This window comes from Mastigoproctus giganteus, chromosome 3 (assembly GCF_048544385.1).
Source record: "Mastigoproctus giganteus isolate SK-2022 chromosome 3, ASM4854438v1, whole genome shotgun sequence".
NCBI lineage: Eukaryota > Metazoa > Arthropoda > Arachnida > Uropygi > Thelyphonidae > Mastigoproctus > Mastigoproctus giganteus.
The window spans coordinates 74,488,591-74,503,548 of record NC_143577.1 but is presented as its reverse complement, the minus strand read 5'-3'; the positions used below and the strand labels follow the sequence as shown (position 1 = coordinate 74,503,548).

General features: G+C 35.0%; 2 protein-coding genes across 4 annotated transcripts in view; one reads left to right on the top strand and one right to left on the bottom strand.

Moving 5' to 3' along the window:
* The window catches only part of LOC150088086 (nardilysin-like), a 569,173-nt gene extending 559,598 nt beyond the window's left edge, over positions 1 to 9,575 (top strand). For all 3 annotated transcript variants that reach the window (XM_090370567.1, XM_090370565.1, XM_090370566.1), the window contains exon 31: positions 9,455 to 9,575. The gene's annotated coding sequence lies outside the window, so the exon portion shown is untranslated. The remainder of the gene's footprint in view (positions 1 to 9,454) is intronic.
* LOC150088085 (solute carrier family 4 member 11-like) overlaps positions 1 to 14,958 on the bottom strand; it is a 158,077-nt gene that overhangs the window by 1,735 nt on the left and 141,384 nt on the right. The window contains exons 12-14 of the mRNA XM_090370013.1: positions 12,630 to 12,794; positions 9,468 to 9,663; positions 7,947 to 8,116 (exon numbers count right to left, since the gene is read on the bottom strand). Coding sequence (XP_090226139.1) covers positions 7,947 to 8,116; positions 9,468 to 9,663; positions 12,630 to 12,794 — 531 coding nt within the window. The remainder of the gene's footprint in view (positions 1 to 7,946; positions 8,117 to 9,467; positions 9,664 to 12,629; positions 12,795 to 14,958) is intronic.

The window sequence follows — 14,958 nt, the reverse complement described above, 5'->3', positions numbered from 1 at the left end:
GCATTCAACGAGCATGTTGACATAGACTGGGTATTCAACGGCATTTTTCCATATTTTAAGAGGATCCTTCATTGCTTCAAATAGAGATGTCAGAATATTATCTTCTGAGTGCTCAATTAATTCCATCTGTAAGTCATCAAGTGTGGTTGAAAAGCTAGTTTCAGTGTAAGATCATATTTCTCAAAATCAGCAAACTTTTCATTGTATTCTTCAATTAGGGAGTCTAGAACAGCTGTGTAGTATTTCATGTTGCATTTCTTTAAACTTTAAACTAAATTATATAAGGAGAATAACAATATATAAAAAAAAAAGAGAATAGATAAAATTTACCTTAAAATATTTTGAGTTTGGTGTTGTGTCATGAAATAAATGGTGGATTTCGCATTTGAGAGAAATAGACAAAAAGCCACAACTGGTACCCCAAAATGCCACATGCGGCCTTAAGGCTGCAGATTCCCCACTCCCGCTCTAGCATATTTAAATCCCAAAAATTTCCGAAGCTATTAGAGTGGTAGGACCAGAAAAGTTGTGGCCAACACACTAATGTAATGTCTATGGTGATTTAATGCAAATGCTATAGAACAATGCCAACTTATACTGGCTAATAACATTGCCATTCTTGGATGGAAATTTATGAAATTTTGTACTCAGTCCTGAGATGTTTGGCTATTTGCAGATATCTTAATTCCTGAAATATACCTTGTAAACTGGAACTTAACCCCGAAACACAGGAGCACAATTGTAGATATCCTCCCCACTTAGAAATCAGAACAGTTCCAATAGCTACCATCTCTCTGCAACCAAAACTACAGCCTTAATTCTGCAAAAAGTATAATCTGAATCATGGGCCTGAGTTACTGCTGGGAATTCAGCCAATACAACTCACTAACAATATTAGGTTCTTAGGTCTAGGCCCCGAGTGCCAAACGATAGTTCCCAAGCGATCTTTCTAGTGCGATTTTCCTAGGGCGAGTACTAGTGCTCTAATAATCCCTCCACCGCTCGCAACATTACTGCTGACCGCTCGCAACGTCACTGCTTCACCGCTAGCAATGTTACTGCTATCGCTAGCAACGTACTGCTCTCCTCTCCTCTCCTCTTCTGCTGATCGCTTGGTCACTGATCTTTCACCATGGATAGGAGAGGCCAATTAATAGAAATATTCCTGGATAACCATAACCTGACTCTATTAAATTCTGGCTCTCCAACTCATATCCAACTACCTACAGGTACTACATCAGCCATAGACTTATCCATATGTTCAGCATCTCTTTTACCAAGCATGGAATGGTTAGTGCTAAATGATCCATTCCACAGTGGCCATTTTCCTATCATCAGTTCAATTCAAACACAGACAGTGTCATGTCATAAAGGCCATACTTCTTGGAAATTTCGTAAAGCAGACTGGAAAAACTATTCAACTTGTGTCCTACTTGACAAACTATATGTACAACAAAAACATATTGATAACTAACTGATCACATTACAAGCCATATATTATCTGCAGCAGAAATTTACATCCCAAAATCTCATCAGCTCAAGCATGTACACCAAAATCAGTGGTGGAATAAAGAATGCTCCAAAGCGAAACGAGGAAAAAACCGTGCCTGGAACCAGTTTCACAAATTTCCAACTATCTCCAACCTAATTAAGTACAAAAAACTGAGCCAAAGCAAGACAAATTAGGAAGACAGCAAAATGTGACTCCTGGATTAAATTCACCTCAGCTATTAACAAAAATACTGACCCTCGAATCATTTGGAAAAAAATTCAAGCTTTCAATGGGAAATTTCTACCGCTGGAATCTCCAATAATACAATGCAATAGGCAGGACTTATCCTCCTACTGACATTGCAAATGCTTTAGCCGAATCTTTTTATAACATTTCTGCCTGTTCCTCTTATGTGATCTCCTTTCAACGCAGTAAAACTGATTCAGAATGTCATGAGTTTAATTTCGCAACGAGACTTTCACTTCCATATAACCAGCTGTTTACTCTATCTGAACTGATAGAATCTTTGAGCAAATCTCCGAACAGCGCAGCAGGACAAGACGACATTCACTACAGTATGTTGAAGCATCTGTGTGAAGCCGATCTCGGCATACTATTACTCTTTTATAACCGGATCTTTTCAGAAAATACGTATCCTCTGTCATGGCATCATTCCTATATTTGTGCTATTCCAAAACCAGGCAAAGATCCTTCTCTAGTTGAGAATTACAGACCAATATCATTGACAAGCTGTTTGGGCAAAATATTTGAAAGGATGGTACATAAGAGGCTCACCTGGACTCTAGACTCCGAAAATCCCCTTTCTGATCACCAATATAGCTTCCGTAAAACCAGGTCCACCCTAGATGTACTTGTAAAAATTGAATCCAACATTCGTAATGCCTCTAGTGATGGTCAACCTGGATATTCATAAAGCATTTGACACCACATGGCATCATGGTATTATTAAAGATATGCATCAGTTGGGGCTGAGAGGACATCTCCCTTTAATAATTCAGAACTTTATAAAATTGCGTACATTTCAGGTCCGATATAAAAACATGCTGTCACCATCTCACATTCAAAAAGAGGGTTTCTCACAGGGTTCCATATTGAGCCCAACCCTATTTGCAATTAGGATCAACAATATTTTGGAAGAACTTCCAAAAATGATTGAAATATACATGTAGGCTGACGATCTCACCATATCCTGCCAATTGCAAAGCATGAATACTATCGAAAGACAGCTACAAATTGCTTTAACGAGAATTCAATCCTGGACCTTACGAAATGGATATCATCTCGCTGAACAGAAAACCACTACCACTCATTTCTGCAAACTTCAGTCACTTCATCCTGATCCAGAGCTAAAGATAAATAACGTGCCAGTTCCTCTTGCTCACGCTGTCCATTTCCTTGGCCTGATACTAGACAGGAAACTGAACTTTCAAGCACATGTGGCCTATCTTCGAACCATCTGCTTGAAGAAATTAAACATCCTCCGGTGTGTGTCATCCATGTCATGGGGCCCTGATCGTCATACCCTCATCCATCTTTATAGAGCTCTCATCAGGTCTTGCTTGGACTATGGCTCTCCAGTATATGATTCAGCTAGGAAAAGTACTTTAGAACAACTAAACACCATCCAGCACTGTGCTTTGAGAGTCACTCTAGGCACATTCAGAACCTCCCCGGTTCAGAGCCTGTACATCGAAGCTCATGAACCTCTCTTACATCTTCGCAGAAAAACATTACTTCTGATGTATGCTGCAAAAATCCGTAGTCTGCCCTCTCATCCTTGTTGGAGATGTCTCTACAATCTTGAATGAGAGTAATTTTACATCAGTAAACCTAATGAAAACCGACCTGCTCCACTTAGATTTAAGGAACTGACACAATCATGGAATATAGAAATTAGTAATATATTTCAGGACAAAACACCACCAGATCCACCCTGGCAAAATATCTGTGCAATATATGATGACTACTTTCAACAGTGGGGAAAGAACACACTCTCTCCTTCCAATATCGCACAGTTACATGCAACTTACACTCTTTCTAATTCAAACGCATGTGAAATCGATACAGATGGATCAAAAACCGAGACCCAAGTAGGTGCTGCTGCAATCTTTCCGTCCTTTAGCACTTCTGTCTCATTGCCAATAGAATGCAGTATCTTCACTGCTGAGCTCTATGTAATAAGCTTAGCTCTGGATCACATTATTGAACATTTAATGTCTGCTTTAATATACACTGACTCACTCAGTGCTGTCTCTGCCATAAATACTAATACCAACTCCTCTCACCCTGTAATAAAACAGATTCATTCTAAGTTACTTGCCTGTAAGGAATTGAACCAAACTGTGACATTCTGCTGGATCCCAGGACATTCTGGAATAGTTGGCAATGAAAGAGAAGATCATGCAGCCAAACAACCAGAAACCACTATTTCGCAGACTTTTCAAGTTCCATATACATATTACAAACACATTATCCGTAAAGCATTTTATAACAGCCGGTCACTAATCTGGAAAGGTTATCCAGGAAATAAACTCTACCAAATAAAACCAGAACCAAACCTGTGGCACTCCAGCTTCCGAAAAAACAGACGAGAAGAAATAATTTTAGGAAGGCTAAGGATTGGGTATACTCACCTCACTCACCTGTATCTATTAACTAATGGCAGCACTCCCCAATGTACATCATGTCAAGTACAACTGACCATTCGCCATTTGTTAGTGGACTGTCCCCACTTTCAAAATATCTGTTTAAACACCTTTAAATCAATAGCTAATACACAATCATCAATCAATTTATTACAGATTCTGGGAGATGATTCTAATGAAAAAGAACTATTTACTTTCCTAAATCACATAGGAATATATCATAAAATATAGTTATCACAGTTAAGCTAATATTTCATATTCACCATTAGAAAGACACAATGTGTCGTTAAACTCAACAACAGCAATCTTAGGTCTAACGCTCAATAATAAGCTTTCTTCCAGAATGTATAATGCAAAGTAAAACACTGTGCCAAGAAGCTAAATATACTGAAAGCTATCTCTTTTATGCATAGGGGATGGCTGATTGATATACACTTCTTTACCTGTATCACACTTTGATCAGATTCTGACTGGATTATGGGACCCCCAGTTTGACTCAGAAAGAAAGAAAGAAAATTGGAGTGTACCAACATAGTCGAGAACAATACTCACAGGATTTTGCTCAGGGCATTTAGAACATCAGCAGTTCAAAGTTTTATATAGATGCCAACAAGCCTATGTGGTCTTCCTGATCACCACATCTGGATTTCTTTGATCCAGAATGGGTAAACATGTATAAAAACAAACCTACAGGAATCTGCGACAAGACCTAATGCAGCAGTGGAATATACAACTTGCCAACATGTATCAAAACTTGGAACAGTGCAAAACAACCTCCATAGACAATGTATGCATCTCCTTCTGATAACTACTTTTACCAATGAGAAAAACACTCCCTGGCAGCCAAAACTTTTAAGAATTGCATACAGGCTGTGCAACTGCTAATGCCCAATGCTTCAGTTATGTAAATGACTGATAATCTGATATATTCTGGGAGTTGCAGTGATCATTTCCACCTTTACTATCTTTGTTGTTGTATGAGCTGCAAGGGCTATATTTCATCAAGTATGAGGAGGTTTATTGGTTTGTATATCTTTATTTTTATACACACACACACACTTTGCTTTTCATATGTTAAGTGACCTTTTTTTCTCTCTTTTCTTTTTGTTAGATATTCCTTGAACAGCATGATATGTAAGTAAACTGTGTTATTTGAAGATAATAAAGCACTTAAACCTATGCTATTTCTGATTTGGAAGTAAACAAAATTAAACAACATAGATTTAAGTGCTTTATTTCCTTCAGATTTTCTTTTTGTGTCACTCTGTTTTGATTTAGTTTCTTTCTTTAGTTATTTCACTTCTGTGTTTTCTTCAGTCTATAAAAGATTGTATAAATTTATCAATGTTAGAAAAAGAAAAATTCTCTGACATTATTTATTAGTTTAGTGCTGTGTGTTTGTTTGATTCATGTAATGTAGGTTAGTTTGAAGGCCAACTACCATTCCCTTGCATTGTTTGGGCATTCTATTAGGATTATTCTTCACTACTAGGGTAGTGTTATGCATGGTACATTGCAGAAGTTCTTCTGAACCTGAACTAAGGATATGATGTGTAATTTTCATACGCTCTAGTCTTTATCTGGTTAGCATTACTTCCTGTCTTTTTGGTCTTCAGATTGTGTTCTATGGTTGGAGCATTGGTAAAATCTCTAATAGTTTGTTATTTCCTTGAGTTTACTAGGTTTGTTGCCATCGTTTTATGCAATTTTGACTTACTGCCTTTCTGTAGTCTTTATGTGGCTAATCCCCAGCCTTCTTGTGGCCATGAAGGGCTTGTATACCAGTACTGTTTGGTTTATCTTGCTATAGAATAAAGAGCATTTATTTACTTGGTGGTTGTTTCTAATAAGTGTTGTAGCAGACTTAGCTGCTTGGTCTGCTAATTCATTGCCAAGAATTCTGATATGGCTCAGATTCTCAATATCTTTCCTTTCTTCGATAAATATTTTAAAGTATTCTAGATTTTCCATAAAATAACGTGTTAGGTATCAAGAGAGTTCTTGAGAGCCATTGCACTCAGTGAGTCAGTGTGTGTGTGTGTGTGTGTGTGTGTGTGTGTGTGTGTGTGTGTTACATTTCCATGGGAGTTGTTCTATTGTGACATCTGGGAAGATGACAGAAATCCCTATTTTAGGCTTCAGAAAATGGCAATGTGGTTGTTGAAAATTCTCTTTAGGAATGGATGTTTTATGCTGGAGATTACATTTGGGCAGGGCTTCCTATGGGGCCTCGTAGCCAAGTGGTCAGGAGTGGGAGTGCAGTAGCACACACTTTTTGAGTAGACCGGGGTTCAAGCCCCTGACTGCTAAACACGGTCAATCTGCCAACCCGCACTGGACCAGCATGGCAGATTATGGTCAATTTTCTCTCAGCATAAATTGTTGAGGAGGCTTCCATCCTGCAGTGGGTTGATAATGGCTGCAGTTTACTTTTATTTTATTTTATTTATTTTATTTTTTCTTTTTTTTCCCCTTCCTATGGTGGAGAGAAGTTTTGATGGGATTGCAACACTGTCAAATTCAAGGTTCATATTTATGAGGATTTCTTTAGGATTTATAGCTAAAGGTTGATTGATATGTGGATGAACTTGGTAGATATTCTCCCACCATGGTACAAAAATTATGAGCCATGTTGTGGTTTGGCCTGGATTTTATTTATATTCCTACTGTAGCACAATTGTCTTCTAATTGATAGCAATGGTTTGTGAGCTTTGCCATATAAGCCATATAAGCTAGCTATTGGTGAAGTTCATTATGTCCCTAAAGCAATGTGGATAGCACTGTGATGTTCAGCCAGTGCAGAGCATTGTCTTGTTGAACTGTACACTCAAGTGTCATGATTAAGCCTTGATATTATTGGTGCTCTGTAAAAATAAAGCAGAGCATAGCAGTCAGCCCCCACTTTTTGCTAAAAGAATTAACAGGATATTTATATTTTTTATGCAGTCAACTCTTAACTGTTTGAAGTGTTCTAAGAATGTTAATTTTTTGTCTAGTATAATGCTAAGGAAATGTATGCTGGGTCAGGTGGAGGTTACATTTTCTATAGAAATGAATATAATTACTTTCTATGTGAAAAGTCAACATCTGTTGGCATCTTTCAACAGTTTTCTTATTTTGAGAGTGACAGGAAATGCAGAAGTCATCTACATATAGAGTTATGACTGGGAGTTAATCTGCTAATGAATTTATTTTGATTTTGAACAGGGTCTCCTTCTCGGGGGGGGGGGACTCCTTGATAGAAGGGTTTTGATAATGAAGTTCTCATTGGTAGATGTGTATGCAAACCATATTATACTTATCTCTGAGGATTCCATAGTGCCAAGTGGTGTCACATGCCTTTTCAGTGTCTAGACAGTTAATGACTTGGCATTTTTTAAGCTAAGGATGTTCTAATGTCCAAGGATGTTCTGTTTTTCCATGTTGAGCTATGTGGAATATACGAGGTGTGACAATAACTAATTACTCAGCATTAACTGCATGCTGAGTAATTAGCATGCAGTTAATGCTGCAGTATAATTAGGCACCACATTATTGCCTACCTCTTCTGCATCGTGTAAACTTGTAGGAATATCAGAATTACTGTAAATTAGTTGTTCCTATACACATCATACTGTATGTCTGTTGACAATTTGCATCTGTATTGCATATTTACTGATTTTATCAGATATTTTATAGTACTTTTTTCACTGTGTAGTCTGTACATTTAAGTAATTTTCTTCTTTTTTTTAAACCATTAAAAGAAATTAAATTAATCTAAATTAAATAATATATTATAAAGTACTTACCTGAAAGGAATCAACAAGAAAATTATGATTGGAAAGACCATTGTAACATATGGTAATGGATAAAAGCCAAAAAGACTGATAATTGACAACTGGATTATCTGCCATAGGGTGAACTTATGAATTTCTTTTTGTGAGCATCTTTGGAGGTAATGAGTTGATGGATAGGCAGCCTTAGGGGAAAATATAAAAATGCATATAAAAACAAATACTCTTAATATATTCATAATACTATTAGTAAATTCATTTTTTTTTTTTTTTGTTTTTTGATATTGACTTTAAAGATGTCTTTTCTAGTAATGATCCATTTTTTTTAAACAGTTTATTGTGTGTGAAAACAAGTGAGAGAGAGAGAGAGAGAGAGAGAAAGAAATAAGTACACTGTCTTCTAACATGTTCTGATACAAAGTACAGTTTTTAGGACTACGTAAGAGGGTAACAGACTCAGAATGTTGTTTTTTTTGTTTTTTTTTTGTTTTTGTTAGCTGTTGGTGCATCACAGCTTCTGTGGCCATAATGCACCTCCCAAAGTTTTTGCATTTTACTCTGATACAAGCCCGAGGCGGGATTCGAACCTGTGACCTTTGGGTTGCCAGGCAGGCACTTTACCCACCTGGCTAGCCTGGTCGGCAGAATGTTATAAGCATAATGGGGTGAGGGAAAGGTTTGGATCTGTTCCAAAGAGATTTTATATTTTACAAGTGTTACCCAGAGTCACCTGTCAGAAACATTCAGAAGTGGAAGACAGGAGAGAAGTTGTCAACAGTTAGTATTAGTAGTGGCAAATATACAAGGAAGCAAGCTTTTATAAAGCATCAGACAAATAAAAAAAAAAAAATAAAAAACTACCCATCTCTTCTGACAATTTGTCTAATCCTTCCATAAATTTATTCAGACTACTTACTTCCAAACATCATATGGAAGTTTGTTCCAACAATCAATTACTCTCTGGCTGAAAGCAAATTTTCACACATCTACCCTGCAACCATCTGTTTTCAGTTTAAATATATGCCCTCTTATGTGTGTTGTCTGAGGAGTAAGGATGTCATCAGTATTTAGTTTACGCAATCCATTTAAAGCCTTAGGGTGATGCTACACAAGCATCACATAACATGTGGTGTCTTTCACACTGGAATATAATCTGGAATGCGTCCATGCAGCAATCTAAACAAATGTTGCAAATGTCATGTTGAAACTTGACAGTCACCTGACTCCCTAAATTATTTCCAGATTTTTTTTGATTAGTGTATTACTTTAAGGTTGTGAATGAAATGTTATCAGTCATTTTGTTCTGAATTACTGTATACAGCAAATTAAGTAGTGGCTACTCTTTAAAATTAACAGAATTAAGTCTGTTTTGAAGTTGTTAAATACATTGCAAAAACTGGCCCTTAAATTAAGCTCTCTTAACTGTTGATTTTTATAGAACTTAGTTTAGGATCATGTGATTTTGGATAAATAATAAAATTGTTGATAATAACATGCTTTTATTATGTTTTTTTGTAAAATAGGTCTGGTGATTACCTGTTCAGTAAATAGTAGCAGAATACGTTCAACCATGTGATTACCATATAGAGAAGAAATTGCCATATACAGGAAGAGGCCATCCAAGACACAAATGGGGACATAGCCCAGTGGGTATGGCAATAGAAGGATTGACAGCCCAATGAGAACGTGGGAAAAGATAGCTGTTAGACGAGTTTCACGAGCTTTAGTAACTCTGTAAAAAAAAATTTTATATTTTTATAATGCTGTTTCAGTTATGTTTTTTTATCATACTAGACCATAATTATGGATCACTATGCTGACTTTAATACTGACAAAATTATATACTGATATCCCTTTGTTAGTGAAGGGATACATTACTGAAAAATCTTGTTAGAAAACTCATTTTCTTAAGTTTGCATTATAATGTTTAATATGCATTCTTACATTAAAATTGTAAGTGAGGTAATCAGGAAATTATTTTTTATTTTTTTGTAAAATAAAACCTGTTATCAAAGATATTATTTATTCTTATTATCGAAAATAGTGTCAGAATAAACAAAATTTTTAAAGCACACAATTTTCAACTATTTCTTGCCTTTTATTCTAAGTATGCTAAATGGCATATAAAATTAACCATGTACTGTTTGGGTTAAGGATGCATTGAAACAATGTCTGGACAAGAATGGAATTAATATTGATACTTAAATGGAATTATATGAGTTTAATACTGAATGTAAAGATCAGTTTGACATATTATGTTTCGACTATAGTAAAGTTTTTTATACATCACCACAAATCAATTTTGTATAAATTAGAACACTGTGAAATTAGTGGAAAGGACTACAGTGGATATCAGGATGGTTAAATGCTAGGAAGTGAAAGGTAGTTTTAAATAATTGCTATTACTCTGAGTAGATCAGGCCACAAATTGTTCCTGCAGGGTTCAACATCCACTACTGATATTTGTAAATGGCACTGAGAGAGTAGTAAACAATCTTAACCAAGGTGCATTGCTTCAGCAAGACAAAGATAAATTAGTTTTCTACAAAATGGCAGATTGTACAATACAATACAATACAGTACAATATTAGTAAGTGTCATTCTAGATCTGGGTGATAGTAATCCTAGAGGGGAAGCAAAAAATTTAATTTGATAAAGGAAAAGTAATTGCTATCCATATGACAGAGGGGAAAAAAAAAGGTACCTGTTCTATTATATGAAGTATTGATAAAGCCACACCTTCAGCACTTTAAACAGGTTTGGAGAACCATTTCAGGAAGAATAAGGATCTGCTGGAAATATGCAGAAATTTTGAGGTCAAGTCCTCAATTCTGTTTTACTTTAAGTCATTAGTTCCCACTTGGTAACTGTATGGTCTTTAGGACCCTTAAAAAATAAGGGCTGTTTAGTAACATCATCAATTTATGCACCATACAAACATATTACATTCTATCTGTAATAAATTCTTATTACAGATGGAATGACAGCGGATATCAGCGAAGTTCAAAGTAAGTTATTCATGTTTCTTGCACAAACACATGCATTTCCCTGTCCTCGTGGTATAGGTACTCTTCAGTTTTGTGGTTTGCAGCCTTAAAATCCCTCCCAGACATTTCAGTTGATTACACTGAACGTTGGAAGTGGGGAATAGAGATCTCTTTTATTTAACTGGAATGATAAATTATAGAGGACATGTATTAAATTGAGAAAAAAAATTATTATAAAGTTTCTTTAACTATTATTTTTTGTAACAACTTACTATTAAATCGTGGAGAGCAGATTTAAATTTAAGGAATGGTTGGACAAATACCTGGCTTGAACCTTGTAACAATTTTTTATTTATTTATTTATTTATTTATTATTATTTTTTAATGTTGATATTAAATAATAAATAAAATAATCTTTATCTTGCATATTTACCATAAACAGGAAATGACAAATCTCCATTGTGGCATTTAATGTCACAAAATTTTAGCCCGGCTTCCTTGCATCATTTTGTTTTTAGTATTAATATTAGCATTGGCAAAAAGCTTGCAAGGAAGCAAGATTATGTAGAACTAACAAATTTTACTAATATTAGAATATATTTTTAAATACTTTAAAAAGAACCAAATAAGAATATAAAAATAATTGTTTGTGATATTGAAAGCATTGTTGTAAGCTGAGATCAACAAACACTATCCTGTAGCATAAATGAACTCCAATATAACAGTATCAAATTAATTTATAATAAAACTAATTTTCTTATTCCACTACTGATAAAAATGCAGTATAATTAATTAAAATAGTGAATAATTATGCCTTTAATGTTACCTTTATACTTGACCACATTCAGTTTACACACTGAGGATGATGTAGAGTTAGTTCATTGTGTATCTACAAGGGCATCTACATAATGTTACTCACCATTATCTGGTGAGTATGGGCTTGGCAAACCCAGGGTCCTGAGCTGGATATCATCATTCTTCTCTTTCTTGGTGATTCCTTTCTACTTCCTTCTCTCTCTCTCTCTCTCTCTCTCTCTCTCTCTCTCTCTCTCTCTCTCTCTCTCGGGGGTAACTCGGGATTTTTTTTTTTTTTTTTTTTGCTGGTGCAGCATAAGCCTCAGGCTTCCTTGTACCATATGGCTAATAATAATAATAATAATTTTGACACTTGATTTTTTGTTTATCAGTAGTTCACCCCCACATACTGTCAAGGAATTTGTCCTCTTTTTAATTTTAGAAAATGTACCTTTCCTTGAATTTCTGAAATATACTGTAGTTTAAGATTATGATTCAGTTTTATTTTCATAAAGGATATTAGCCAAGTTGGTAATTTGATTATTCATTAAAAGCTGGTTGGTAATTTGATTATTCATTAAAAGCTGGTTGGTAATTTGGTTATTCAGTAAGTTATTCAGGTTTCATGCATTAAAAGATTTATTTCTCCACCCCCATGGTATAAGTACTATTTTCTTGCTGAACAATTATTGATGGATTTGGATTATATTAATATGTACTACATAATTAGTTCTGTCAATGTGTATGGGTATTTCAATTGCTTAAAATAGAAATTCTTTAGGGAAAGAGCTATGGTTATTATGAGATGAAAAACCTCCTTTTGTAGTACTCTGATAATATAAAGCAACAAACATTATATTAGTGAAGTGAATATTCAAATAATATTGGGATTATACACGAGAAAATAGTTACTTACATGAAATGTGCTTTATCTTTCTGTTCCATATCAGCTAGTTGTTTTGCGTGTAGTGGAGAATGTGGCAACACTCCATGCATCCAAGGAAATCCAAAGAGCGAAAGTAAACCATTGATTAATCCTACTACTAATAAGTCAAAGTGATAAGCTGAACCTTTTTTAAGCCTAGAGAAATAATTTATCGGTTTACAATTAGCAACTGAACATTTTGATGTTATTATTATTTAGATTGATATACAAAGTTTGACAGTTAAGATCCAGGACTAAGTCAATTTAAAGAAAACCACATGTTAGAATTGAGAAAAAAAAAAAAAAAAAAGCTTTCATATATTTCAGAGTAATTGTATTGAGCAGCCACACATTTGTGAGATCACTGACAGAGCTGTTGGAAATGTTTTTTAAAAATGTATGAACCAACTGCCACCAATTCCACTGTCATATTTCGCTTAATGTTCTCTATGCCATCAAATCACCACCCTTTCAGTTTGGATTTGATTTTGGAGAGTAAGTAGTCCAAGGGAGGTAAATCAGGGGAATAAAGAGAGGGGAGAGCTTAGTTCCACAGTCCCATGCTTTGCCAAAATTTTCTTTATAATTAGAACAGAATGCAGCTTAGCACCATTTTGCAACAGGAACCAGCTCCCTTTTGCTTGATGCTGAAGGCCTTACTCAGAGAATTCTTTTAACCAAATAATCCAAAAATTGTGCATAATACTCCTTATTCATTCTCTTAGTTCCTTGTGAATGATTTCCCTACCATCAAAGAAATTAATCAATATCACTTTGATATTTAATTTTTGAAAACAAAATTTCTTAATTCAAGAGAATCTTGATCACTAATCCATACTCTGTGTCCTTGTTTGTGGATTGTATTCAAAACATCACAACTCCATCTGTTACGATAAAACTGGGCAAGAGGAGATCATTGACAACAGTCTGAATGAACTCTGCATACCTTCAAGTCTGAGCAGCTTTTGTTCATCAGCCAAACAGTGTGGAACAAACCTAGTACAGATCTTTCATTTGTCCAAATCTGAAAGAATTGCACAAATTGTTTCTGCTAATGTGAAACTGTTCTTCTATTATTTGCAGAGTCATTCAACAGTCGGAATCAATCAACCTTTTCAGGAATCTGAAGCGTTATTCAAAGCTTAAGATCTGAAAGGCAACAGCCATTTACAGTGGCTGTTGCCTTTCAGATCCTCACATCATTCCCAAAATTTTTGAAACCAGTAAAAATCATGAGGAGGTGGGAGCATCATTACCACACATTTATTTAATTTTTCAGTCACTTTTGCCATCTTGAAACAAAATCTTTGCTCTTTGTCTCATTGCTTTAACACAGTACAAGGAGACAACCATATTGGTCAGTTGCTATGACATTTTGCATCCTGATCCTATGTGCATGCACGAATATGCATGTAATGGAACTTAATTGCTAAGTTGCCGTGGAATGTAATTGTTAGACCTGGTAAAAACTTTTTTTTGCAAAACATACAAATTACCTTCGGTTTTTGTTCAACTGCTTCTTGCCTTCTCCAACTTAATACCACATAAAATTTAATATAACATAAAGAATATGCAGTGCTCACATAATTTAAACTCATCTCAGAAGTGAACAGGTTTTTTGTTATGAGGAGTGGACTTTCGATATTCCTATATATATATATATATATATAATAATATAATATATAAAAGATTGTATTAAAGAGTAAAAACAGAAAACATCAGAGAGTTAAATAAACTGGATATGGCAAATGTCATATTAATTAAAATATACATATATATATATATACTGTATACACTTAAACATTTACAGCTAAACATAAAGGACAGAAGATGAGTGCTATTGGCATCAATTTCTATTAATGAGTAGGTACTTCAATCTGAAATGTCTAGTAGCCGAAACATTTGCAGTCCTCCTCATTGAGGAATAACTCCCTCAGAATTGCTTGTCTTGCAGAGAAACATTGTACTGTGTTATCACTTGACTAATCACAAATAAGTTTAGTAAGAACCTACATAGCCATGATGAAGTCAGAAAATCCCAGATTATAACTGTTTTTGAGTAATCTGATCATGTCATTTTCATAACATCTGCAACAAATTTGCAAAAGTAATATTCTATTAACAAGATTTATACTTAAGTACATAAGATTTTTAGAACCTAGAACTCTGCAGCTGCAGAGCATCTGGAATGCAGTCTCAGCCAGATGAACTAAATAAAGTTGTTTGGTTTGGTTTGGTTTTTTTTTTTTTTTTTAGGGGCATTAGCAACTAAGGCCATATTGCTCGGGGGATATGCGGTGGTCATTCCCTGACCTTTCTG